The sequence below is a fragment of the Heptranchias perlo genome, chromosome 33, assembly GCF_035084215.1.
Source record: "Heptranchias perlo isolate sHepPer1 chromosome 33, sHepPer1.hap1, whole genome shotgun sequence".
Lineage (NCBI taxonomy): Eukaryota > Metazoa > Chordata > Chondrichthyes > Hexanchiformes > Hexanchidae > Heptranchias > Heptranchias perlo.
In genome coordinates this window covers 4,465,937-4,492,531 of record NC_090357.1, presented here as the reverse complement: position 1 = coordinate 4,492,531, position 26,595 = coordinate 4,465,937, and the positions used below count along the sequence as shown (strand labels likewise).

Here is a 26,595-nt window from a genome sequence, read left to right as displayed (position 1 = left end):
ATCAGGTTTGTCCGGCATGACCTACCTTTCACAAATCGATGCTGGCTCTCTCTGATTAACTGAAAATTTTTGAGGTGTTCAGTCACCCTATCCTTAATTATAGACTCCAGCATTTTCCCCATAACAGATGTTAAGCTAACTGGTCTATAATTCTCTGGTTTCCCTCTCTCTCCTTTCTTAAAAAGCAGAGTGACATGTGCAATTTTCCAATCTGGAGGGACAGTTCCTGAATCTAGAGAACTTTGAAAGACTATAGTTAGGGCATCTGCAATGTGCTCACCTACTTCCTTTAAAGCCCTGGGATGGAAACCATCTGGTCCTGGGGATTTGTCACTCTTTAGTGCTATTATTTTCTTCATTACTGTTGTTTTACTTATGTTAATTTTATTGAGTCCCTGTCCCCGATTCAATATTAGTTTTCTTGGGATTTCCGGCATGCTATCCTCTTTTTCTACTGTAAATGCTGATGCAAAGTAATTGTTCAACATGTCTGCCATTTCCCCACTTTCAGTTTTTAAGGGGCCAACACTGCTCCTGACCACCCTCTTTTTCCTATTATAACCATAAAAGTTCTTCGTATTGGTTTTGATATCCCTTGCGAGTTTCTTTTCATACTCTCTTTTTGTAGCCCTTACTATCTGTTTGTGACCCTTTGTTGATCTTTGTATCTTTCCCCATTCACCAGGATCTATGCCATTTTTTGCCTTTTTGTATGCCCTTTCCTTATGTCTTATACTGTCCCTTACCTCTTCAGTTGTTCATGGCTGTTTTTTTTGGCAAGTAGAGCCCTTGCCCCTCAGGGGTATAAACCGGTTCTGTCATCAGTCGTTTTACCCATTAACAGATTTACCCAGTTTACTGTGGACTGTCTCTGTCTCTTCCCATTGAAGTCGGCCTTACCCAAGTCTAGAATCTTAGCAGCTGATTCACTTTTTTCCCTTTCAAACACTACATTGAACTCGATCACGTTATGATCGCTATTGGATAGATGTTCACGCACAGTTAAGCTGTTAATGAAATCTGGTTCATTACTCATTACTAAATCTAGTATGGCTTGCCCCCTTGTTGCCTCTAGGACATACTGCTGTAGAAAACTATCCCGGACACACTCAAGAAATTCACTACCTTTCTGACAGTTGCTAGTCTGCTTTTCCCAATCTATGTGAAGATTAAAGTCCCCCATTAAGACCACTATGCCTTTCTTACACGCTTGTCTAATCTCTGCATTTATTCAATCTAGCATTTCAGAGCTGCTGCCAGGGGTCCTATACACAATTCCCACTGTAGTCTTGGATCCTTTCCTATTTCTCAATTCAACCCATAAGGTCACTGTTGGCTGCTTACCTCTCGTTATATCCTCCTTTATCATTGAAGTGATTTCATCTCTAATCACGAAGGCTACTCCTCCCCCTCTTCCATTTTCCCTATCTCTCCTGTAGACCTTATAACCTGGTATATTTAGTTCCCAATCCTGACCATCCTGCAGCCATGTCTCAGTAATAGCTATCATGTCATACCCTCCAATTTGAATTTGTGCCTGCAGTTCATTTAATTTATTCCTTATACTCCATGCATTCGTATATAGAACTCTTAGTTGGGCCACACACCCGAGCCTGACCTTCAGCTTTGATGCTGGGTTAATCGCCTTACGCCTTCTAGTTTTCACTTTATCTGTAGTGCCTAAAGTACACTCTTTCTGCTGCTCTACGCTTTCCCCTTTCACTTGTTCTTGAACAACTATTTGTATCGTAAATTTCCCCTGGGTCTTCCCCTCTCTTGCTGCTTTCAACTTTACTCTCTTCTGACTCCCCGCTCAGGTTCCCATCCCCCTGCCACTCTAGTTTAAACCCTCCCCAACAGCTGTAGCAAATCCCCCTGCGAGGATATTAGTCCCGGATCTGTTGAGGTGCAACCCGTCCGGCTTGTACAGGTCCCACCTTTCCCAGAATCAGTCCCAATTCCTCAGGAATCTAAATCCCTCCCTCCTGCACCAACCCTCCAGCCATGCATTCATCTGGTCTATTCTTCTATTCCTATACTCACTAGCACGTGGCACTGGGAGTAATCCTGCGATTACTACCCTTGAGGTCCTGCTTTTTAACTTATTTCCTAACTCCTTATATTCTGCTTGCAGGACCACATCCCTCTTTTTACCTATGTCGTTGGTACCGATATGGACCATGACCTCTGACTGTTCACCCTCCCCCTTCAGAATGTCCTGCATTGGGCCGAAAGGCTTTCCTCTGTGCAATATAATTCTGATGCTTTGAGTTTAGAGTCATACATGAAAAGGTGCACTCATTTAGTGCTGATTTATTCAATCATGTGATTACTAACCCAGTCAGATAGGAGCAAACATGTGGCAGCATGTTGTAGGATGAGTAGTGGGTTGGGGGAATGTTCCTTTATTGAGAAGTGGGGAAAGGAGCTGAAACTGTGGTGTCAAAGATAGACTGTGTTAAACAGAGGAGAGCTCAAAATCAGAGCCAGGCCGTTCAGGGGTGATGTCAGGAAGCAGTTCTTCACACAAAGGGGAGTGGAAATCTGGGACTCTCTCCCCCAAAAGCTGTTGAGGCTGGGGGTCAATTGAAGATTTCAAAGCTGAGATTGATAGATTTTTGTTAGGAACATAGGAACAAGAGTAGGCCATTCAGCCCCTCGTGCCTGCTCCGCCATTTGATAAGATCATGGCTGATCTGTGATCTAACTCCATATACCTGCCTTTGACCCATATCCCTTAATACCTTTGGTTGCCAAAAAGCTATCTATCTCAGATTTAAAATTAGCAATTGAGCTAGCGTCAATTGCTGTTTGCAGAAGAGAGTTCCAAACTTCTACCACCCTTTGTGTGTAGAAATGTTTTCTAATCTCACTCCTGAAAGGTCTGGCTCTAATTTTTAGACTGTGCCCCCTACTCCTAGAATCCCCAACCAGCGGAAATAGTTTCTCTCTATCCACCCTATCTGTCCCCCTTAATATCTTATAAACTTCGATCAGATCGCCCTTTAACTTCTAAACTTTAGAGAATACAACCCCAATTTGTGTAATCTCTCCTCGTAACTTAACCCTTGAAGTCCAGGTATCATTCGAGTAAACCTACGCTGCACTCCTTCCAAGGCCAATATGTCCTTCCGAAGGTGCGGTGCCCAGAACTGCTCACCGTACTCCAGGTGCGGTCTAACCAGAGTTTTGTATAGCTGCAGCATAACTTCTGCCCCCTTGTACTCTAGTCCTCTGGATATAAAGGCCAGCATTCCATTAGCCTTATTGATTATTTTCTGCACCTGTTCAAGACACTTCAATGATCTATGTACCTGAACCCCTAAGTCCCTTTGGACATCCACTGTTTTTAACTTTTTACCATTTAGAAAGTACCCTGTTCTATCCTTTTTTGGTCCAAAGTGGATAACCTCACATTTGTCTACATTGAATTCCATTTGCCACAGTTTTGCCCATTCACCTAATCTATCAATATCGCTTTGTAATTTTATGTTCTCATCTACATTGCTTACAATGCCACCAATCTTTGTCATCGGCAAACTTAGAAATGAGACTTTCTATGCCTTCATCTAAGTCGTTCATAAATATTGTGAATAATTGAGGCCCCAAGACAGATCCCTGCAGGACTCCACTAGTCATATCCTGCCAATGTGAGTACCTACCCATTATCCCTACTCTCTGTCGCCTTTCGCTCAGCCAACCTCCTAACCAAGTCCGTACTTTTCCCTTGATTCCATGAGCTTCTTTCTTAGCTAACAGTCTCTTATGTGGGACCTTATCAAATGCCTTCTGGAAGTCCATATAAATAACATCCATTGACATTCCCCTGTCCACTACTTTAGTCACCTCTTCAAAAAATTCAATCAGGTTTGTCAGGCACGACCTACCTTTCACAAATCCATGCTGGCTCTCTCTGATTAACTGAAAATTCTCGAGGTGTTCAGTCCCCTATCCTTAATTATAGATTCCAGCATTTTCCCCACAACAGATGTTAGGCTAACTGGTCTATAATTCTCTGGTTTCCCTCTCTCTCCTTTCTTAAAAAGCAGAGTGACATGTGCAATTTTCCAATCTCGAGGGACAGTTCCTGAATCTAGAGAACTTTGAAAAATTATAGTTAGGGCATCTGCAATGTGCTCACCTACTTCCTTTAAAACCCTGGGATGGAAACCATCTGGTCCTGGGAATTTATCACTCTTTAGTGCTATTATTTTCTTCATTACTGTTGTTTTACTTATGTTAATTTTATTGAGTCCCTGTCCGCGGTTCAATATTAGTTTTCTTGGGATTTCCAGCATGCTATCCTCTTTTTCTACTGTAAATACTGACGCAAAGTAATTGTTCAACATGTACGTCATATCCCCATTGTCAATGACTATATCCCCACTTTCAGTTTTTAAGGGGCCAACACTGCTTCTGACCACCCTCTTTTTCTTAATGTAACTATAAAAGTTCTTTGTATTGGTTTTGATTTGCTAAGGGTATTAAGGGTTATGGAACCAAGGTGGGTTAATGGAGTTGAGATACAGGTCAGCCATGATCTATTTGAATGGCAGAACAGACACGAGGGGCTGAATGTCCTACTCCTGTTCCTATGTTCCAGTGATGAGGTGTGCCCTCATTCCTCTTGCAGTAAATGTTGTCCGAGTCTCCTTTGCTACATTCTGTGCTCCTCCTCCATGATAATGGCATATAAATACCGAGTGCCATACCTGTTCCTGAGAAGCCCTCCCTGTGGGTCGAGGGCGGGGCGAATCTCCCAGTCAGAAGCAAAAAAAAAATTGCCGCAGAGTGGTTCCCAGCTGCATAAAACTCCCCACACTCTTTGGGCTCAGAAATTTCTCAATGCGGCTTGTCTCAGATGATGTAGCTGCACCTTAAAGATCTCACTCCTGGTTAGCCCAAGTTAGCTGTGTGAGTGTAGAAGCAGGAAACTGAGAGTCACAGCAGCATGGGCCCTCGTTATCATATACTTAAACAAGGTCTCTGTGGGGCTCAGTGGGAGGATTGCAGGAGGGTCCAAAAAGTTCAGGGTGGGGGAAGAGAGCGATTTTGGGGGTGGAAAACAGGTGCAAACCACCACAGAAAGTTATTTGCTCCACTTATATGCTGGTGTGGAAATTCATCCCCAACGCCTTTAATATAGAAAACATTACAGAGAGCAAGGGAATAGAGATTGGGAGAGGTGAACTCCCAAACTTGAGATTGGGAACTTGGCCAAAAAGATGAAATTTGAGAATTGTTTTAAAGGTGGAGAGGGAGCTGGAGAAGGAGGCTAGACGTTTTGGGGCAGAGAAGTTTTGGGGGGGGGGGGAAGGAAAGAGAGGTTTAGGGGGAAAAAAGAGGTTCTGGGTTGTGGGGAAGAGAGGGGAGAGGTTTGGGGGAGGGGAGAAGAGGTTAAGGGTGGAGTCGAGGTGTTTGACAGTTCTGGCACGCTGGTCTTTTCAGTTGATGCAATCCTACAGAGAAATCTATCAGACCAGGAAGGTTCAAGGGTCAATCCACAATCTGTGCAGTTAGTTAATCTCAGCAACTGATGGACTGCATCTGCACGAGACTCACAAACAAGCAGTTGCAGGCACTACAACTGGCTTCAGTGGCCCTGCATTAAAGTGAAGGGAAGGGGGGAAGCTGCAAATCCAGCTCCTCTCCACTGACCCCTGCTGGAAAGTGTGGTGAGTAGTTGAAGACAGGGTCAGACCCACCTGCGCTACCCCCTTGAAATCTTGCAATATTACGCCCACCCGACACCTGCGAAGATAGAGCCAGACCATGATGGCAATATGGCTGCTGGGTGGATTTGAATGAATTGGAGGCTACAAGAGCTGTTTGCCAAGCACCTGATAGGAAAGCCAACTCATCTAGCTTTCAATGCGTTGTGTGCAGCCGTGTTTGTCTGTGTCTGGGATTGGGCTCCTGCCATCCACACACCCACAATGGAACACATCCGTCAACTCAACGGGAGACTCTATCAAATACTGTTTAGGGTCACACATGAAGACCACAGGGTGAGGTATCATACAGCTTCCAATGCCGATGGAGCCATATCCCAGCCTGAGTTGAGGAAAGAACTTGCATTTATACAGCACCTTTCATCACCGCAGGATGTACCAAGGTGCTCCACAGCCAATGAGGTATTTATTGAAGTGCAGTCGCTATTGAGTTTACACCTTCAGGAGAGATGGTGAGGAAACAAAAAAAAACGAGGCAGGGTTATTCTAATCCTGCTGGAGTAATAAATACTGCCATGAAAGCACGGGTTAGGATGCCTACCAGATAAAGTGGTGAGCTATCAAAAACCACCCAGGAAGCAATTTCAGGAGAGCAAGTGGGCCTACCTGCGTGGCAGAAGGATAAAAATCATTTGATTTCTCTCACCACCAATTTTTTAAAAACAAAAAGCTAAGATTCTGAAACAGGTAATTAGATTGAAAAAGAACAAAAGAATTTCCAGTTCCATTGAAAGGCCCACAATTTAAACATTAACTCTTCTGTTCCACCACAGATGCTGATCGACTTGCTGTGCTTCCAGCATTTTCTTGTTTTCTTTTGATTAACTTGAATTTATACAGCGCCTTTCGTGACCTCAGGGTGTCCCAAAGCGCTTTACTGCCAATGAAACACTTTTGAAGTGCAGCCACTGTTGTAACGTAGGAAACGCCTGATCATATCACTCAGGACGTCAGAAAGAACTTCACATCTAATAAATTTGTTTTTTTGAAGCAAACTCGCGGTTGGGTAGGGAAACAACCGCCATTTTACACACAGCAAGGTCCCGCAAACAGCAATGAGATAAATGACAAGATTAGTCTGTTTTCGGTGGTGCTGGTTGAGGGAGTAAATGTTCGCCAGGACATCAAAAAAACACTGTTGTTCTTCAAATAGGCTCTTTTACAGCCACCGGATCCGGCAAAGTACAGCACTTCTGACCGTGCGGCACTCCCTCAGTGCTGCACTGGAGCGGCAGCCCAGAGTGTGCGGTCAGGACTGGAGTGCAGCTCAAGCGGGCAACCTGCTGACTCACGGGTGAGAAGTGCTGCCAGCTGAGGTAAAAGTATAGAAAGGACATTCTATTGTGCTGCCGACACTATACCCCAGTATCCTTGGAAATGGGTTGGTGACATTCCATAGCAATACATCACTAATAAAGACTTACATTTATATTGTACCTTTCATGACTTCAGGATGTCCCAAAGCGTTTTACAACCAATGAAGTACTTTTGAAGTGTAGTCACCGCTGTAACGTAAGAAATGGAGCAGCTAATCTGCGCACAGCAAGCTCCCACAGATAGCATCGAAAGAAATTACCAGATTATGTGTCTTAGTTGTTGTTTGAGGGATAAATGGCAGTCAGGACCCGGGGAGAACTCTGCTGCTCTTCTTCAAAATAGTGCCGTTGGATCTTTTACATCCACCCGAGGCGGCAGGCGGGGCCTCGGTTTAATGTCTCATGCAAAAGATGGCAACTCCAACTGTGCAGGATTCCCTCAGTACTGCACTGGGAGTGTCAGCCTAGATTATGGGCTCAATTCTCTTGAGTGGGACTTGAATCCACAATCAATGCAGTCTGCTAAATTTAAGCCATTTTGATGGGGTTCCTGAATGTTCATCCATCCCCACAGATTGGGACGGCCCAGTGAACAAATCCCGAAGCAGGGAATCAGGACTTGGGGCACCATCCACTCTTCTGAAAGACACCAACTCCACTCCACAGGCATCAAAATGCACAGTAGCCATTTTAATGTTGTTTCTGACTATCTTTAATATGTATTTATTTTCTGGTATAAACAGCAGATTACAGGGCTGCTGCAGCTAATGCATAGTGCACTGCATCACAGCTCTGTGGGGAAAGCAAATAATTTTCTCATTTAAACCAATCAATAATTTAACCATAGAAAACTATCTTACATTATTTGACAATCACGCAAGCCTAACAAGACTAAGTCACTCATGTATCGAAACACACCACTCGATGCACATTTCACCTTCTATTACAGGGGGAAGAGGGTTAGGAATGACTCTCGTTTATGGGCAAATCTGGTTTGCAGAGGAACGCTGCTGGATCCATGGTTCCAAGCACATATTCAGGGTGTGCACACAATACAGCACCAGAGCTTCACTGATGTCAACCTGTCAGGGCTGAGAGCAAAACTACAGACCAGTGGTGCATGCTCAACCCAAAATGACCCATTTCAGATGCGGAATTTTAGGGACAAATCAGGAAATGGTTCAGACCTGAGCTTAATGCAGTATTTATTTATTATTTTTTTTATTATTTTTAAAACTTGATACAGTTTAACATCAAAGCCCAGGTTTATTACCTACTTCTCTGGTCTTCACAGCCGTTCCTAAACCAGATTATTAAACAGGTGCAGCATTAGAAATCAGCGTGGAATGCTAATTGTGTTCGGAATCTTGCATTCCATCTCTGTGTTTGGCTAGCCTTGTCCGCCCAGAGAGAAAATCCCATCCACACTCAAGGACAGGTCCACTGATCACTAATCATCCAACCCAGCCCTATTCAAGAACGATCCACTAAATAATCATTAAAACGCTATTGCAAAAACAGCTTTCAGTTAGAATCTCCCTCTTACAGGTCCTGTAAAACTTTGAGACGATCTTGAGAGATCTGTGCCATGCCCAGTTTGGATCACTACGATGCAAGAGAGGTGTTCAGCATAATGAAAGGAGCATCGAGGCTGATTCTTAGTGTCGGAGAATTGCACAACGAGGAAGCTCTTGAAAAACTTAGGAATTTCAATCGTAAGTTGGCAATTGTGAAAAATCTCAGATAGGTATACAAGATATATAGGAAGCAAACTGCTCGGAGGTTTATGCCATTCGCTACAAGATGCAGAACAGCTGGAGTTGGCTTGTCCTCAAACCCTTTGGGAGAATCGCAGGTGCCTACTGTAGGCTGCACCTCATTAATACACCAACATATTGAGTTTCCAGGTTTCCCACTTGTCAGAATTTAAAAGCAAAATACTGTGGATGCTGAAAATCTGAAATAAAAACAGAAAATGCTGGAAACCCTCAGCAGGTCAGGCAGCATCTGTGGAGAGTGAAACAGAGTTAACGTTTCAGGTCGATGACCTTTCTTCAGAACTGCCTTTGCTTTTGATTTAGTGTTTAATTCACTGCCACTTCTCTTCCCGGAATGCTCACCTTGAAGAAGTTCTGCTCTTCTCTCCAACACCACTTCTGACGAAACCTGAAACGTTACCTCAGTGTCTTTCTCCACAGCTGCTGCCTGACTTGCTGAGTATTTCCAGCATTTTCTGTTTTTGTCAGAATTCAACCTACTGGTATGCACCTGTACCTTCCCTTAATATATAAAAGCACAGAATATTCTCAGCGTCTATAACCCCCAGTTTCTATGGAAATCTTTTCTACCTATTCAGGCTCCCTGGTTCTGCATATTGGGTGTTGCTGTACTCTGCCAGGGTCACTTGCAAGCAAGGAATTCCCAAACTCTTCACTGGTCTCATGGTCAGTAGGAGCTAATCCTTGCCAAGTCCTGTCACAGAAGTGCTGCAGTGGTTCCAGTTGTGCAGGGTTACATGCCTGAAGCTGCATTAAGTTGCACTAAATGCTGGCCTCGCCAGCGACGCCCACATCCCGTGAACGAATAAAAAAAAAGTTCAAGAGGAGCCTTAAAATTACCCAGAATGTGGCAAGATCAATTAATGACAGCATCGTGATTATAAATGCTGCTTCACATCAGTTTTTGAAGAAGAAAGTTTTGAGGGTTAGCACTCCCCTACTGGATATCTCATCCCCCACCCTAGTTTTAAAAAATAAATCCCCAGCTCCCTCTGATGGCTCAGAGCTAATTACTCCACTTGGTGCTGTACTATGAGCTTCGATACTTTATGGGGGTAATTTTGGCGATTGTGTAAATCGAGCGATATCGGATCAGCCGCCCATTATACACCTCTCTCGATCGGGAGACACGTATAACGGGCGGCTGGTCTGATATTGCCTGTTTTACATGATCGGCCAAAGTCAAAATTACCACAACCCCCCCCCCCCCCCCCCCCCCAATCAATGCTGAGTTAACTGATGGTGGGGGGGAGTGGTGCGCTACAATTGACTACAGCATTCCCAGGCATTTGGAAAGAGGACTGAGGCGAGAGAGAGAACAAAATACAAAAAAAAGTTCCTACTCTTAACTGTGAAAATGCAGTGTGTGGATGCCAAGTGAAGCCAGCGCTGGGCTTAGCTGCAGTTGAGTAACCCCCACCCCGCCATGACATCAGCTACAAGGTTCCTTTTGCAGTGCACCCTGTTTCTTACAATAGTCAGTAGTTTGTTTGGTCCATTTTCAGTTGGGCTGCAAGGTTAAAGTTACATGTGTGCATTTATCTTGCAATCTGATAACACAAAGGTCAAGTTATTACTTCACTTAGCACAAATACTGTTAAAAGAAGCTAAGTGTCCTTCTTCAAGATAAACCACCTTAGCATCACCAGCACTTTTAACACAACACACGCAATAACTTCAGTGGCCCACAGAATGGAACTCAACGGGACTCGAAGAGACAAATACCTGGGATGCAGTTACCCTGACACGTTACCTTGCTCTAATAGGTAGAAACTGTTAAGGAGCTTTGAACTCCCAATGCTTTGCATCCGGCTATAAAAGATGGGCCACTTAATAAAACATAAAATAATTAGTAGCACGTTTCTGATGAATCTAAAACTTGTTTTAATGAACACAAGTAAAAAGACCCGACTGGGAGTTCAGCTCAGCTTGTAGACAGGTCACTCCCCAGTAAATCAGGTGTGGGCAGAAATCATTCCACGTTTCAAATGCTTGAACCTTCTCAGCTACCGTACGTTTCAGCAATTTGCTCATGGAATGGTTTTCCAATGGAGCCAAGTGAGGAGAAGCACGGTGAGACGTACTAAGGAGAAGATTCAGCAGGGACAGAACATGCCATCAGTCCATATCCCCAGTCAAGGAGATGAGTAGTACTTAGGGTGGGACAGGAAGAATAAATAGAGGCACACAGAAAAATAGTTTTAAAAAAAGGATAACACTGAACTCCTCTGGAGTTTTAATTTTGAATCAAGTTTTTTTGATGTACACTGCTTTCAATTTATGAATTCTTTCCAAGTACACAGGCAAAATTAAAAGCATCTATGTGCAAGTGCCCCAACATTCCCAAAGGAATCGGGAGTGTTAGATTTACCGAAATGCTGAATATCCCTTCCCTCCTGAATAATCAATGTAGTGCCCCTCACAGAAGCATGAAAATTATCAACAGTGACAAATTATTCAGCCCAACAGCCCTCTTGCATCCCACATTCAGTACCTGCTCTCTCAAGACTTTATGGAGAAATAGGATATCATAACTTCGAAGTTTAGACACTAGCGTAGCCAAGTGACTACAACTCTAGAGCACTGGATTCACATCTGGAGTTTAATCCCATTCCTCAATTCAGTGGCTCAAGGCTCATCAGTGCCAGACCCCTGAGGACAGCTGGGATGCAGAACAAAGGGGAAAGCCAAGAGAAAGTTTAGCTCACCCCTCTCTGTGCAATTCAGACCTTCAAACTAGCAACTTCTTACAATTTGTGAATAAACTTCCTCTGAAATGTCTTCAAGTCTGTTCAAGTCCAAACAAGTGGAGTCACAAGCATTTCGTACCATGGTCACGAGTAATTTAAAAAAAATACTCGACATCCATTGTCACAGAGTGACACTATGAAAGGACATAGCACAAAGCTTTGAACGGTAGACGGAAAGGGGATTCATGCCTAGTTAACTTGTCGATTAAGTTGTGAGTGCGGATTTGAACGATCAACTACATCGGTTCCATGTTATAGCTCTGCCGTTTCCAGTTTGGGAAGTATAAAATGAGATCAAGTTCACTGACAAGATAGTATTAAACAGCTGACTTACCTTCAAGTCTTTTAGACAATTGCCATATCTTAATCCTACACTAAGCAAGAGTTCCTACGTCTGAAAATAGCAGCAAATCAAATGTTCACATTCTATGCCTCTTCCCTCCCTTGCCTCCCCAACAACAATTAGTATCTCTCTGCAAATTCCTGTGGAAAAACAGAAAAAAACGTAAACCTCTTGGGAGGCAAAGTGAAAGGGTACAGAGCTCATGGAAAATCCCCAATAGTCTTTCTTTGATGGCCCACAAATGGGGAGAGTGGTGTGTTCCCACTCAACGGAACATGAGGCCCGTAGCAGCCCATAGCCAGTAAGGTACTGTATGGAGATAGATGGGGCAGTGGGTTTAAAACATGCATGTACAAATTTGTACAAGAGATGAACAGTCCTAAAGGTGTCAAAATTAAACTTGATGCAAATGGCCAGAGAGGACACTCACTCAAAGACCCAGTGAACAGGACGGGACCAAAGGCTTTTGAAGCCTGTGGAATCAATAACATTGCTCTGACACTGCCTCAACAAACTTCACTGTACACCACCCAAGTACCAGTCCATTCACAAACTTAGTTTTTTAAAAAAATTGCTTATTAAAAGTGCTATTATTTGGTGGCACTCTCATGAGATAAAAATTTAAAGCATGTCTCAGAATACAAAGAACACAATGTATGAAGTGACCATCACCATTCCTTTAGATTCACTGCTCATGGGTTATAGTTGAGTTGCTGTTTATTTGAAAAAAATAAATTCAACAACTATCCCTCACATAGACTTAAGTACTTCGCAGTTGCTACAGGTTACTAAGTTTCCATAAACTTGGGCGTCCATATCCCTGACACCATACTTTACATCAACCCAGTACAATTTAGGTATTGTTTGCTCACCCCAATACAAAGTACATAACCAAATATCTAGTATCCATTCTCATCTGCATCAGGAGAAGGTGGTAAGGAGTCAACCCAAGACTTGGGAATACATGGGCCACTGACAGTACAATCTTTTAGATCAGTGATCTGAAGGATAGGAAAAGAAGGTATCTGCAAAAATCATTCCCTTGTACACAAACAGTACTTTCTACAAAGAAAACTATAAGAAAACTGAGATGCTTTTACAGACACACAGTAATCCTTTACCCTTTTTATATTGCTGTCTTTGGGAGTTCCAGTAAAGGCATCTTATACTGGAGAGATTTTATAAGGCAGCCACAGCCAACACAAGTTGGTTGAAGTTTTCTGGTACAGCACATAGGTTCCCAAACTGGGATCTGCAAGGGGATTCCAGGGGTGCCGCAAGGTCACTGGGTTTTTGTCGGTCAGGGTTTGGGGTACAGTTTTTTGTTGGTGAGGATTCTGCATTCTATACTTCACTATTTACTAGTATATTAGTTCGGCTGCTGTAAACTAATAAGAAATAAAAACTGTCCTGCAATAGTCTGTATTCCTTTAGGTCGCTGACAGGAGTTGAGAAGGGGTTCCCAAGGGTGTGGCAAGACTTGCAGGAGAGGTCATGGAACATGTCAACGTTTGCAGGGAGTCCCCCACACAACAGGTGTCGTGGACAGCACCTCAAAAGGGGTTCTTAGTGTACCAGATTTCCCAGAAGCTGCTCCATGCGAATCCTGGCATACAAGTTTCAATACCAGTTGATTCCTTACCAATTAAGTGACACAACAAAGGTTACTTTTTCTTCTCTTCAGGACTCATTGCAGAGTAACGTTACAGCAACAACACAATGGTTCTGGTCTTGGCGCATGCACAATAACTATGGAGATCAAGCTCACTAATGCAGCAGTGTAACCATTAGTTGCTTCGCACTTTACACAGGACCTCGAAAACCCTTCTAGCCAGGCAGCTAAGTGAACATTAGTGTCCAGGCAGAGCCTCCAAAAAAAGTGGTTCTGATGGGTTAAAGAACAAAACACACAGGCCTGGAAATGATGCTGTGCTATAGTAGCATGCAAAATTCCTTTGTCTGCTATTTAAGTAGAGTCCTTACCCCGTTTAAAATAAGCAAGTTAACGTGCCCGTTAAAACAGCAGAAAAAAGGAACTTCAGAGAAGCACATTGAGTGCTCGTACATTAATACTGCACAGCATAATTTCAAAGCCACTAAATGTCTACCAACTTTAAAACAAGCATAGTTAGTCATGAACTCCTTACTCGGTAGACTTATTTTACAGGTCGTCTCACAGTTCTGATTTCCAGTCAGCTACATCGATAGGGAAATACCGAATACTAGGTGCTAATGTTGGCAGCTGGCTGCTTAAGAGCAAAATGGGACTGCGCTGGACCAACCTCCTGCACAGTTACGACAAGAACGTTCGGTTACATTAATCGGTAATGAACAGGGATTGTGACGATGGATTAAGATATGCCGTTTAAGTACAGTCCCTGCATAGTCCCTGGTTCAGCAGGCAGGTATCAACAGCAGTGAATGTTCCATAACTGTATGCTTTTGTTTGTTTTTTTTTGGTTTTTCACTATGTCTGCCCGTTTTGATCCTTCTGTCGTTTCCTTTCTGCCAACCACTGCTGAATTTTCTCTCTTATTTCTGAGTTTGCTTTGATCTGATCCATAGTGAGTGGGCTACGATTGAATGGGTCAGTTTGGTCACTGAAACAAAACAGAACAAAAAAGTGCTGAGAGTGGATTTAAAATACAAGAGGGTAAAGAACGCAAATGAAATTCACTTCCTTAAAATTCTGCAACAGCGGTGCACTGTAATTAACTTGCTTCTTTGCACCCGAATCCCTTACCTGAGGAGGTGCCTAGCTATAGTTGACCTGTCGACTGTCACCCGGGAAGAGGGCAGTATAACGGGATCAGTCATCACTGTGCTCATTATCGGATCCAAGAATTCATCTGGTGCATCTACGAACGTCTCCTCCTCCTGCTGCTGCAGGTCTGCAAGAGACTGAGGCAGAGAGCATCACTGTTACCAGTGGTCAAGAATGGCATCGCAGGAAGAGGCAGCAGTCACCGAACACACACACTGCCCAAATATAGCTTTGTTTGGAGCTACAGACTCTGAGGACATGGAGAAAAGACCAATGGCAGCAAGAGAACAACAGCGCCAACCTGTTCACAGGATATCAAACTGCAAGCGTGATTTATGAATCTCAAACCCTTGACCAGAGGCCCACAAAACTTTTTTTTTTCAGTTAAATTAGTACTTGGTCTTATCTCAGAGGAGCTTTACAGCAACCAGCATAAAACAAAAACCACCATACACAACTCATTTTAACCGTTCCTCAGGTAGCTTCTTGTACAGTTGAGACACCACACCTACCAGTTCAGTTCATTGTTTTGGTGTTTGGGGGGGGGGGGGGGGGGCGGGGGGGAGTCTGGGAGGGGGTGGGGGCTGAAGTCTGTTTCCGTGCCTCTGAACACCTGCAGCTCTGCTTATTGAGGCTTATTTTACTTAAAAGGTGACTAAATAGTACAGTCAGCTTTCAAAAGCAGAATGGCAGTACAGGAGGCTGCTTTTCGGAAAAAAAATAACTGAAACTAAGTTGAATAAAGGTAGAATTTCTAGCCAGCAGAATCGTTGCATTGGGTGCAGTAACGTTAAGATTAGTGGCAGTCATGCTTTCACCAACACCAGCTGCATTGTGCTCCAGTTTTAGCTCCATTGCAGTACTAAGGGTGCAAATGTATGGCAGCATTCAGGGTCACAAGAATGAGACAGGTCAGGAAGGCCATTCGACTGATTTTGGCTCTGCCCCATAAATAGTGAAACACTCAAGCCATTCATGTGATCACCAAGTTTAGGAATATTATACATCAGGACTAAAAACACAAATTAGTGAACTTTGTCAAAAAAAACCTGCAGTTTCTAAGTCACAAAAAAGGATCTCGAGAAAGATCATTGTCTATATACATAGCCATGATGTGGAGATGCCGGTGATGGACTGGGGTGGACAAATGTAAGGAATCTTACAACACCAGGTTATAGTCCAACAATAACCTGGTGTTGTAAGATTCCTTACATATATACATAGCGACAGAGGAAACTACTCTCATTAAAATCCAGGGTCTAGATGACAAATATATAATGCTCCGACTTTGCACCTGAACCTCTGCCAACTCTCATAGGAATTAAAGTTTTGCAGTTCAATTATCCTCTACTTAGCATTTCCTCCAGTGAGGTGCACACTATTCTCTTCTCCCAACCCTTTAATAGTCCTTCCCGGGCCTGGCATCTTGTACGGCAAGAGGCAACCTCCAACGTCAATCGTGGGCATCCAAAAGAAGACACCGATTCACTTTACAACCTTCTCCTTCTTCCCACAGGGAGGGTTGCTAATGTCCACCAATATCCACTTACAGTAGGACAGTTAATTAAGAATGCAACAGAGTGGAGAATTCAAAGCACTATCCCATTGCTGCATGGTATTGTCATGTCAACCTCAACGAGGCCCCAAAAAGGCTCTTCATCCATTAGACTTCGTACCTTCTGAAGACTTCTGTACCTTTGCTGCCCAGCGACAGTCAAGCCAATAAATTACCTGCGTGACTAGTTGAAGACACATGATATTCCTGTGACCTACCTTTATTTTATCAGCCAGTTCACTGAAGGCCATGATCATGTTGCCAGGCTTCTTGATCTTCTTCAGCACCCTCACAGTCTGTGCAAATAGCATTGGGGAATAGGAGCGCCCATCCTTTGGCACAGTAGCACGGAAACACTCTTTCACTCTGGTGGAGGAAGAGGAGGGGAGAGTTAAGAATTAGAAGCTTAGGCAACTGAATCATTTTTAAATGTTTTGCTTGGCTTCAACTCCAAATACTACGGCAGGCCAAGCAAAGCTTGCTGTATTTGCATTCTCGCCCACTAATTAAAACAAAAATTAGGATGTGGAGTGTTATAGCATGCAAGTTAGTGCATTTAAACATAGGAGATCCCATCAACAGAATCAAAATTATGACTACAGCAGAAAATCCAGCCAGTGTCATGGAGACCGGGCCCTTCTTTTTGAAGAAGTCAATTCCAAAGGAGATCTTGTGTGTTTGATGATAGTCATTCTGTGTTGTTTCCTACATGCCTTCTGCTGGCTGGTTAGACAGACAGACAACACTGGCAGAGACTTGGGAGAAGGTCAGTTGCCTGCTCTCTCATGACTTTAATTTCCTTTGTGTGTTATTTTTAACGCACTGGATTTTCACAATGGAACAAAAATCCGTGTCCATCCAATTTTGAAGTAATTGCTACCCTGATAATTTTAAAGTACGTTAAAATAGTGTACATATCACACAGAGGAAATCAAACCCAACAATTGGCAAAGGATATATACAAAGAAACTGAAAGGATTTGGGAGAAGCATTTTGTTGTATTTTCCATTGTCTTGGATCCTAATTACAGTAACTGCTCTGATGTAGACTATAAGGTCCCCAGGACAAAGTAACAGGACACCCATTGTATATTTTACAGCATTCTCAGCTATCAGAACCTTCCTTTCAGTCTTTAGTAATCGAGCATCAACTTGGCATATCCCAATTAAGAGAGTCAGGTTCCAGCTATTCGTTGCGAGATAGAAGTTACATTTTGATGAACTGTTGTCACTTACCCCAAGTTCAAGTAGATGGTGCAAATATCAGACACCAACTGTTGCGGCTTAAAGTCAAATTCACTGAAATCCTTGACTTTGAGGGCACCCATTTTAGGCCCAACTAAGTGCTGAAGAAAGTAGTTCAGCATCGAGATGATCCGCTCAGCAAGGATGGGGTGCACACACAAGGACTTGATTTCTGCCAGAGAGAATCAGGGTAGGTAACTAAACCAATCGCAGTTTGTTGGCACCTTTCAAAAAAAAAAACCATTTTTTTCTCCAATTTTCTCCTCTCCTTTAGGTGCTGACTCTTAGAATCAGAGAATCTTAGAGCACAGAAGGAGGCCATTCGGCCCTTCGTGCCTGTTAACTTTGAAAGAGCTGTCCAATTTTCCCATGCCCCAGCTTTGTCCCCCATAACCCTGCAAATTAGTTCTCTTCAAGTGCACGTCCAATTGCCTTTTAAAAGTTCCTATGGAATCTGATCCCACCGCCCTTTCAGGGAGTGTGTTCCGGATCTTAACAACCTTCCGTGAAAAAAATTCTCATTTCCTCTCTAGTTCATTTGTGAGTTATTTTAAATCTGTGACCTCCGGTTACCGACCCACTTGCCAGAGGAAACAGTTTCTCCCAACTTACTCTACCAAAGCCCCTCATAATTGGAGGGGTAAAGTTCCAGGGGCACTGACCACACTCTCGACCTGTGCCCAAAAGCCCACTGTTCATCTGTTTGTCCAAATATGGACTGTCGGCAGACCGTTTGACTGAGGACAACATCACAGTCCGAGCTCAGTCCTGTCCTCATCCAACATCCATGCACACTTTCCAGCACAGGTCACTGAATAGTGGTCAGGGACAGAAACTCTGCCTGATTATTCCCCCTCCCCAGCCCAGGGGCACCGAGCCCAGTTGCAACAATTCTAACTGCTGCCCTGGGTGAGATCAGCTAATTCAGTACAGACCAAGAATCAAATTAGTGCACTTATTTTTGTTAGGTAAGGGAATCAAGGGATATAGAGTTATGGCAGGTAAATGGAGCTGAGGTACAGATCAGCCATGATCTAACTGAATGGCGGAGCAGGCTCGAGGGGCTGAATGGTCTACTCGAATGGCCTACATTCCTACTTCAGCGCCACATAAAAGATGGCTTGATATTGTAGAGGTGTGCTTCTAAACATAGTAGCATAGCAGTAATGTGTAGTGAATTAGTAATGAGCCAGCACCATGAATGAGTCCAGAGTAAAAGTAGGAGTTTGAACTTACCTCAGTGACAGCCAATTCAGAACATGGGGAAAAGGCAAAGTAACAGTGCGCAAAGTAACAGTGGGCAACACGGAGGGAATATTCCCCGGTATGTCATTATCCTACAATCCCATCTTATAACCCATAGCTTTTAACTTATTTCATTAAAATATTTCAGAATAAAAGTTTACACTCAAGCATTCACATGCAAAAAAAGTACTTTCCATCTGTAAATTTTAGAGCAGGCTGCCAGCTCACCTTGGGATAAGTGCTTTCCTAACTGGACATCTTTGCTATACTTCTCTAGTGCAGAAGCACATTTCACAGCAGACTCTCTGCTCTCACTGCTTTTGCTTCCCATTGCATTCGGCAAGCAGCATCAAGACAGCTTGAGCCAAGGATTAGCGCTCAATCTTGACATTTTCACATCTAAGCCTCAGAAATGAAACAATCACTGCACTCAGATTAGGAGGCAGAGAACTGAACTGCAAGTTTATAAGTTTTAAAATAAAATCAGACTTAGGTTGATTAATACTTGAGGGCAAGGGGATGTCTTTAATACGAACAGATGACTGGCTTCCTAATCAGGCTGCACATGGGGAGCCTGAAGCACTGAAGTGTGATGTCTCAGCGGCCTAACAACTGCCAGCTCAGACTTCCCCTGCTGCTGAGCCTATTACAGTCAGTCACAGGTCGTCTGAGGTCACGCGATGCTCACCGATTTCAAAATGTCAATTTCTATCCTCAAAACAAAATCAGATTGTGGGGGGGATTTCCAACAGTTCTTTGTTTTAAAAAAAAATAAATTGGACTTGACGTCGAGGGGCATCAAAAATTAACCAGCTAGGAGGATTATTCAGAAATATTGGGGAAAATTCAGTGCGGCTGCCCTTGGGGGGGTGAGGGTTGGTGAATCTGGAGTACACCTATCTCCGATTTGTGCTCCCATTCTAGCAAGGCTCTGCTCAGGGAGCACAGCTTCCCACAATCTGCCCTGCTCTCTCGAAGTAAGGTTTGAAATTGATGTCGTCACCAGTTTCTTTTTTTAAAAAAATGGGTAGCTTTCCATTATTTTACATATTGACCCCCCTATTTCCCCCCACCCGCCGGGCCCAAGGCCTGCAGCAGAGGAGGGCAGTCGCACTGCCCCATCCCAGGCCGCTGCCAGTGGCTACTCTGCAGCAGACTCTCTTCCAATTCTCCTGGGAAACACCACAACCTCATCTTTGGGGAGATCAGGGGGAGGGCTTGTAAGTTAAAACTACGCAGACTCCATGGGGCTTCTTAGCAATGACAGGTTTTAATGCTACAGTACTTCACTCATGCTCGGATTGGTATTTAGGGCATTTCTTCTGCTGGACGGGGGCTTGTTTACTATAAAGTTGTTCTGCCTTCCAACTTTATAGAATCGTACAGCGCAGAAGGAAGTCATTTGAAAGAGCTATCCAAATAGTCCCGATCCCCTTTTCTTTTCCCATAGTCCTGCAAAGCTTTCCTTTTCAAGTATACATCCAATTCCCTTTTGAAAGTTACTATTATATCTGCTTTCACCATCCTTTCAGGCAGTGCATTCCAGAGCATAACAACTTGCAAGCTGTTATTCAAGCAAGGAGTTTAAATTCAAACGATACAACTCCATTGCATCATATTTTGTCCTTCCCAACAGCTTAAGAAAAGGAAAACAAGGCATATTTTACATGCCCTACAGATTTATCTGCCTTTGGGCCTGTAAACAACAGGAGATTTAAACCCGTCTGCTGTTTACAAAAGTCCAAATGGCACAACCTTTAGAGCCAAATCAGATCCAAAAAGTCTGCTCGTCCTTGTCTTTCTTACGGTGGCTAATATTTCAAAAGCACTGACCTGAAGTAAGGAATGCCAAGGTGCCAATAGTCTCATTAGACATGATGTTGTGGAATCGAGCCAGCTGCCCAAACATCTGAAGGCTGCCCTCCTTTTCCCTGCGAGCCTCGGGAGGTAAATTATCCCAGTCCCCTCGGTCCTTCTCGATTTGTTGGATCTTAATCTTGCTCAAATACTGCAAAGTTTAACAAAAAATAAAACCCTCAAATAACAAACTGCAGTGTCCTGTGACACAATTGTCCAACTTAAAATGCTTTCAGAGGCAGAAACAGAAGCCATTAATCCCAGGTCTATTATACCACTTGGCAGTTTTCTGCAATTGGCTTACTTGCTAGTCTCTACTGAATGACTTTCCTTTTGAAAAGACCAATCGGAAATGCAAACATTTATAACCTCCCTGCTTGCCCCAATGGTTTATTGGATAAATACACTATGTGGTGAAGTACTCAGCTTTACAGGAGCAGAAAGTAACAGCTGCAATCCTTGGTCTGTGCTGTTAGCTAATTTCACCCTGGGCACCAATTCAAGCACTGCCACCGGTTTAAATGACCCTGGGCTTGGAAGTCGGGGACGGGGATGGGCGGGGTGGGGGGGGGGGGGGGGGGGGGGAGTTGGCCAGGGTTCCTGCTCCTGATCACGATTCAGGGACCCCAGCTGGAATGTGGACGTCCTGTCAGGACAGCATTGGGCTCAGCTGTGATGCCCTTGACAGTCGAATAGTCTACTAACGCTCACAAAGAATTGCCACTGGTGAGAGGTAACAGGGGGCTGCTGGTACTTGTGAAACTATATCCCAGCAATGAGTCAGTAACTTCAGAAGAGGAGGGAAGAGAGTTGGAAAAAAAATATACGGAACTTAACTCCTTTTTTTTTTGAAGGGGAGAAGAGTGTTCACCAGGCTGAAATGAAACCGCAATTAAAAAAAAGCAATTGGTCTGCACAAGATACCTGGATAGCTTCATCCAACAGAAAGATGGCATCATTGATGAGCAGATTGAGAAATCGGAGAAAAAGAGGCGGGTTCATTGCCTCCAGGTTGTCATATGCATAGTCAGCTAAGGTCTGTAAAACAAACAGAAGACACCAGAAATAGTTCAAAGTTGCATGTCTGAGAACTATTTTGACCATTCCATCACTTAAGTTGTTGAGAGTTGTAAATAAAAAAAGCTTACTTTAATAAAGAACTTGCATTTATATAGCGCCTTGCATGACCTCAGGGCGTCCCAAAGCGCTTTATACATAGAATTACACAGAATGTACCGCACAGAAACACGCCATTCAGCCCAACTGGTCCATGCCAGTGTTTATGCTCCACACAAGCCTCCTCCATCCCTCTTCATCTCACCCTATCAGCATATCCTTCTATTCCTTTCTCCCTCATGTGTTTAACCAGCTTCCCCTTAAATGCCTATGTTACTACGAGACACATGATGCATTTAAGGGGTGATTACGGAATCCTGTAGTCCCAGCTGGGATCTAAACTCAGGCAGATTGAATCAGAGAATCGGGACTGCAATGTTGCCCTATTTCCATGCGCTATCTGCATCAACTGCAGTCAATTAAGTACTTTTTTGTTTTTTGAAATGTAATCATTATTGTAATGTAGGAAACGCGGCAGCCAATTTGCACACGGCAATGTGATAATGATCAGATAATCGTCAGACCATAGATTTAAAGTTAAGGAGGTTCTTCACTACCATGTTAAGGTGTTATAAAGCATCCCCATTGGACCTAGATTTACATCTCATCAAGATGAGGGATATTAGTGCTGAAGAATGCAACACTTTCCATTTCAGAAAACCATGTGTCAGCATTAAGCACACCAAGGTCAGCAACAGCACAGTTAGGAGCAGAGTGAAGCTTGTTCGACTCTGCCCCCCATTATCCCTTGGTCATAAGGCCAGAAAGCACCCCCTAGTGGTGCATCAGTGCGACATGGTACAAACTTCAAACCCGAGACAAACTGTTCTAACTTTAAAGTAAACTTGACGGGCAGCTTCCTTTGCATCACCCACATACAACAACTGCTGCAAAAGGCTCACCAGGGACTTACGATAGTCATGTAGAAGTTGGCACACATTTCAACGTGTAGATTCTGACCTGACATTTCCAATGAAAAGCCAGCAATCAGAACAAGTCCAAGTAGGGTGAAACATGATCCCTCGCTACAACTGGCCCGTGTAATTTCCATATCTTCTTCATTCCCTCCTTCCCACCCCCATTTATTTTATGCCTGCTGCAGCTGGCTGACTACAAACCCTACCAAAGGTGTGAGAAGTGGTTAGCATGTGTTAGATAAACTTAAGATCATTTATTCAACTGCACCCATTACTTTACTGTTCTGGGTTTAAAGTTACTACACCACACGTCAATATAGAAAACAGAATAAAGATATTCTTGAAGTATTACTTAACACTGAAGGCGATGTTCTTAAATATTTTAAATGGGTTGAATTAAAAACATTAAAATTGGAGGATATTTAATACAGAAGGTGGGTGGGGGGGGGGGGGGGGAAGGAGGAAAGAGAAGACAATATATTTTAACACACTGAATAAAAATAATACAGACCTTGATGCTTTGCCTGTAGTTTTCACATCCCCACATGTATTTTAGGATAGGATACATGGGCCGCCTGTAGTTAAACTTTTGTTCAAACTGATGAGGGTCACCTAGTAGCAGATGAAAATATCAGTGGAGTGCTCAGTTTCAGAATTAAATCTACTTTATCGCTGTTTAGGAGTGAGCTAACTTGAGTTGTGAGCTGCTTTGGATATGAGCCAGACAGAAAAGGCAGATCTGGAACATTTACAAAGCTCAGACATACCGTCGTCATTCAGGTTTTCAGTACGGTATTGGGTGCCTGATGCATGGACAAATCTGATGTTCACATTCCTGCCAGCTCACCAAAATATCACGGAAAGGGATGGGATTCTGCCTGTCCTCGCTCACTATCCAGAAAGAACCTTCATTCCCATCCCATCACAGCACCCAGCTGTTCTTTAAATGATACCAGGGTTTTTTTTTTCTATATGGAAGTCTATTCAACAAGTTAGTCACTCCGTGTGAAGACTATTGACATCAGTCCTCCATTTGCCTTTCCCCTGTTTGATCCTGTGGTCCCTTCTCCTATTTTCATGGTTTAGTTTGAGATGGTGTTCTGGGTTTACCTTTTCTATACAGTTTAATACCTTATAAAGATGAGGTTCCCTTTCAAAACTGACAAAACAAACATTCCTCCAATCTTTCTTCATCACTCAGTCCTCTGACATTACAGACCAGTCTTGTGGCTCCCGGGCTTGAATGGCTGCAGGGCATTCTGGAGGGGGAGGGTGAGGGTGAATAGCCAGTAGTCGTGGTCCATATCGGTACCATAGGTTAAAAAAAGGGAGGAGGTCTTGCAAAGTGAATTTAAGGAGTTAGGAGATAAATTAAAAAGCACGACCTCAAAAGGTAGTGATCTCAGGGTTACTACCAGTGCCACGTACTAGTGAGTATAGGAATAGGAGAATAGACCAGATGAACGCGTGACTGCAGGGATGGTGTAGGAGGGAGGGATTTAGATTGGGACCGGTTCTGGGGAAGGTGGGACTTGTTCAAGCGGGACCGGTTACACCGAGCAGGGCCGGGACCGATGTCCTCGCGAGGGTGTTGGCTAGTGCTGTTGGGGAAGGTTTAAACTAGAATGGCAGGGGGATGGGAACCTGAGCAGGGAGACAGAGGAGGGGGAAACAAGGATGGAAACAAGGATAGAAACAAAGGACAGAAAGGGAAAAAGCAATAGTGGAAGGCAGAGAAAACAAGGGTGAAAAACAAATAGTGCCATAGTGCAAAATAAAACTAAGGTGACTCAATCTTAAAAAGACAAGTCTAAAGGCATTTTGTCTTAATGCGCGAAGCATTCGCAATAAACTAGATGAATTAACAACAGCGCAGATAGATATTAACGGTTATGATATAGTTGCGATTACAGAGACATGGTTGCAGGGTGACCAAGGATGGGAACTGACAATCCAGGGGTATTCAATATTTGGGAGGGACAGGCAAAAAGGGAAAGGAGGTGGGGTAGCGTTGTTAGTAAAGGAGGAAAGATATTGGCTCGGAAAATCACGATGTGAAATCTGTACAGGTGGAGCCAAGAAACACCAAGGGGCAGAAAACGTTGGTGGGGGTTGTCTATAGGCCCCCAAACAGTAGTGGAGATGTAGGGGAGGGCATTAAACAGGAAATTAGAGACACATGCAAGAAGGGTACAACTATAATCACGGGTGACTTTAATCTACATATAGATTGGTCAAACCAAATTAGCAATAATACTGTGGGGGATGAATTCCTGGAGTGTGTACGTGATGGATTTCTAGACCAATACGTTGAGGAACCAACTGGAGAACAGGCGATCCTAGACTGGGTATTGTGCAATGAGAAAGGATTAATTAACAATCTTGTTGTGCGGGGAAGAGTGACCATAACATGATAGAATTCCTCATTAAGATGGAGAGTGAAGTAGTCGAATCCGAAACTAGGGTCCTGAATCTAAATAAAGGAAATTACGAAAGTATGCGGTGCGAGTTGGCTATGATAGATTGGGGAACTTTACTGAAAGGGATGACTGTGGATAGGCAATGGCTAATATTTAAAGAACGTGTGCAGGAATTACAACAATTATTCATTCCTGTCTGGCGTAAAAATAAAACAGGAAAAGTGGCTCAACCGTGGCTTACAAAAGAAATCAGGGATAGTATTAGATCCAAAGAGGAGACATATAAAATTGCCAGAAAAAGCGTCAAGCCTGAGGATTCGGAGCAGTTCAGAAATCAGCAAAGGAGGACAAAGAGATTGATTAAGAGGGGAAAATTAGTGTATGAGAGTAAACTAGCAGGGAACATAAAAACTGACTGTAAAAGCTTCTATAAATATGTCAAGAGAAAAAGATTAGTGAAGACAAATGTAGGTCTCTTACAGTCAGAAATGGGGGAAGTTATAATGGGGAACAAAGAAATGGCAGAACAATTAAACACTACTTTGGTTCTGTCTTCACAAAGGAGGACACAAATAACCTCCCAGAAATGTTGGGGAACCAAGGGTCTAGTGAGAGGGAGGAACCGAAGGAAATCAGTATTAGTAAAAAAAAAAGTGCTAGGGAAATTAATGGGGCTAAAGGCTGACAAATCCCCAGGGCCTGATAATCTACATCCCAGAGTACTAAAGGAAGTGGCCCTGGAAATAGTGGATGCATTGGTGATCATCTTCCTAAATTCTATAGACTCTGGAACAGTCCCTACAGATTGGAGGGTGTCAAATGTAACCCCACTATTTAAAAAAAGGAGGGAGAAAAAAACAGGGAATTACAGACCAGTTAGCTTAACATCAGTAGTGGGGAAAATGCTAGAGTCTATTATAAAAGATGTGATAACAGAACACTTGGATGGCGTTAACGGGATTGGACAAAATCAGCATGGGTTTATGAAAGGGAAATCATGCTTAACAAATCTAATGGAGATTTTTTGAGGATGTAACTAGTATAGATAGGGGAGAATCAGTGGATGTGGTGTACTTGGATTTTCAGAAGGCTTTTTATAAGGTCCCACACAAGAGGTTAGTGTGCAAAATTGAAGCACATGGGATTGGGGGGAATATGCTGGCATGGATTGAGAATTGGTTGACAGACAGGAAACAAAGAGTAGGAATAAACAGATCTTTTGCTGGGTGGTAGGCAGTGACTAGTGGGGTACCGCAGGGATCAGTGCTTGGGCCCCAGCTATTCACAATATATATCAATGATTTGGATGAGGGAACTAACATTTCCAAGTTTGCAGACGACACAAAGCTGGGGTGGAATGTGAGCTGTGAGGAGGATGCAAAGAGGCTCCCATGTGATTTAGACAAGTTGGGTGAGTGGGCAAGAACATGGCAGATGCAGTATAACGTGGATAAATGTGGGGTTATCCAATTAGGTTGTAAAAACAGAAAGGCAGATTATCTGAATAGTGATAGATTGGGAAAAGGGGAGGTGCAACGAGACCTGGGTGTCCTTGTAC

The 26,595-nt window shown here is 43.4% G+C and overlaps 1 protein-coding gene across 7 annotated transcripts in view; it reads right to left on the bottom strand.

The window, feature by feature from the left end:
* Positions 1-11,022: 11,022 nt before the first annotated feature.
* The window catches only part of ube4a (ubiquitination factor E4A (UFD2 homolog, yeast)), a 56,003-nt gene continuing 40,430 nt past the window's right edge, over positions 11,023-26,595 (bottom strand). For all 7 annotated transcript variants that reach the window (XM_067970887.1, XM_067970886.1, XM_067970882.1 and 4 more), the window contains 7 exons: positions 23,129-23,229; positions 21,509-21,622; positions 20,561-20,735; positions 17,474-17,654; positions 16,457-16,604; positions 14,663-14,820; positions 11,023-14,519 (listed from right to left, as the gene is read on the bottom strand). In XM_067970887.1, the coding sequence (XP_067826988.1) occupies positions 14,387-14,519; positions 14,663-14,820; positions 16,457-16,604; positions 17,474-17,654; positions 20,561-20,735; positions 21,509-21,622; positions 23,129-23,229 (1,010 nt within the window). In that variant the 3' untranslated portion in view covers positions 11,023-14,386. The remainder of the gene's footprint in view (positions 14,520-14,662; positions 14,821-16,456; positions 16,605-17,473; positions 17,655-20,560; positions 20,736-21,508; positions 21,623-23,128; positions 23,230-26,595) is intronic.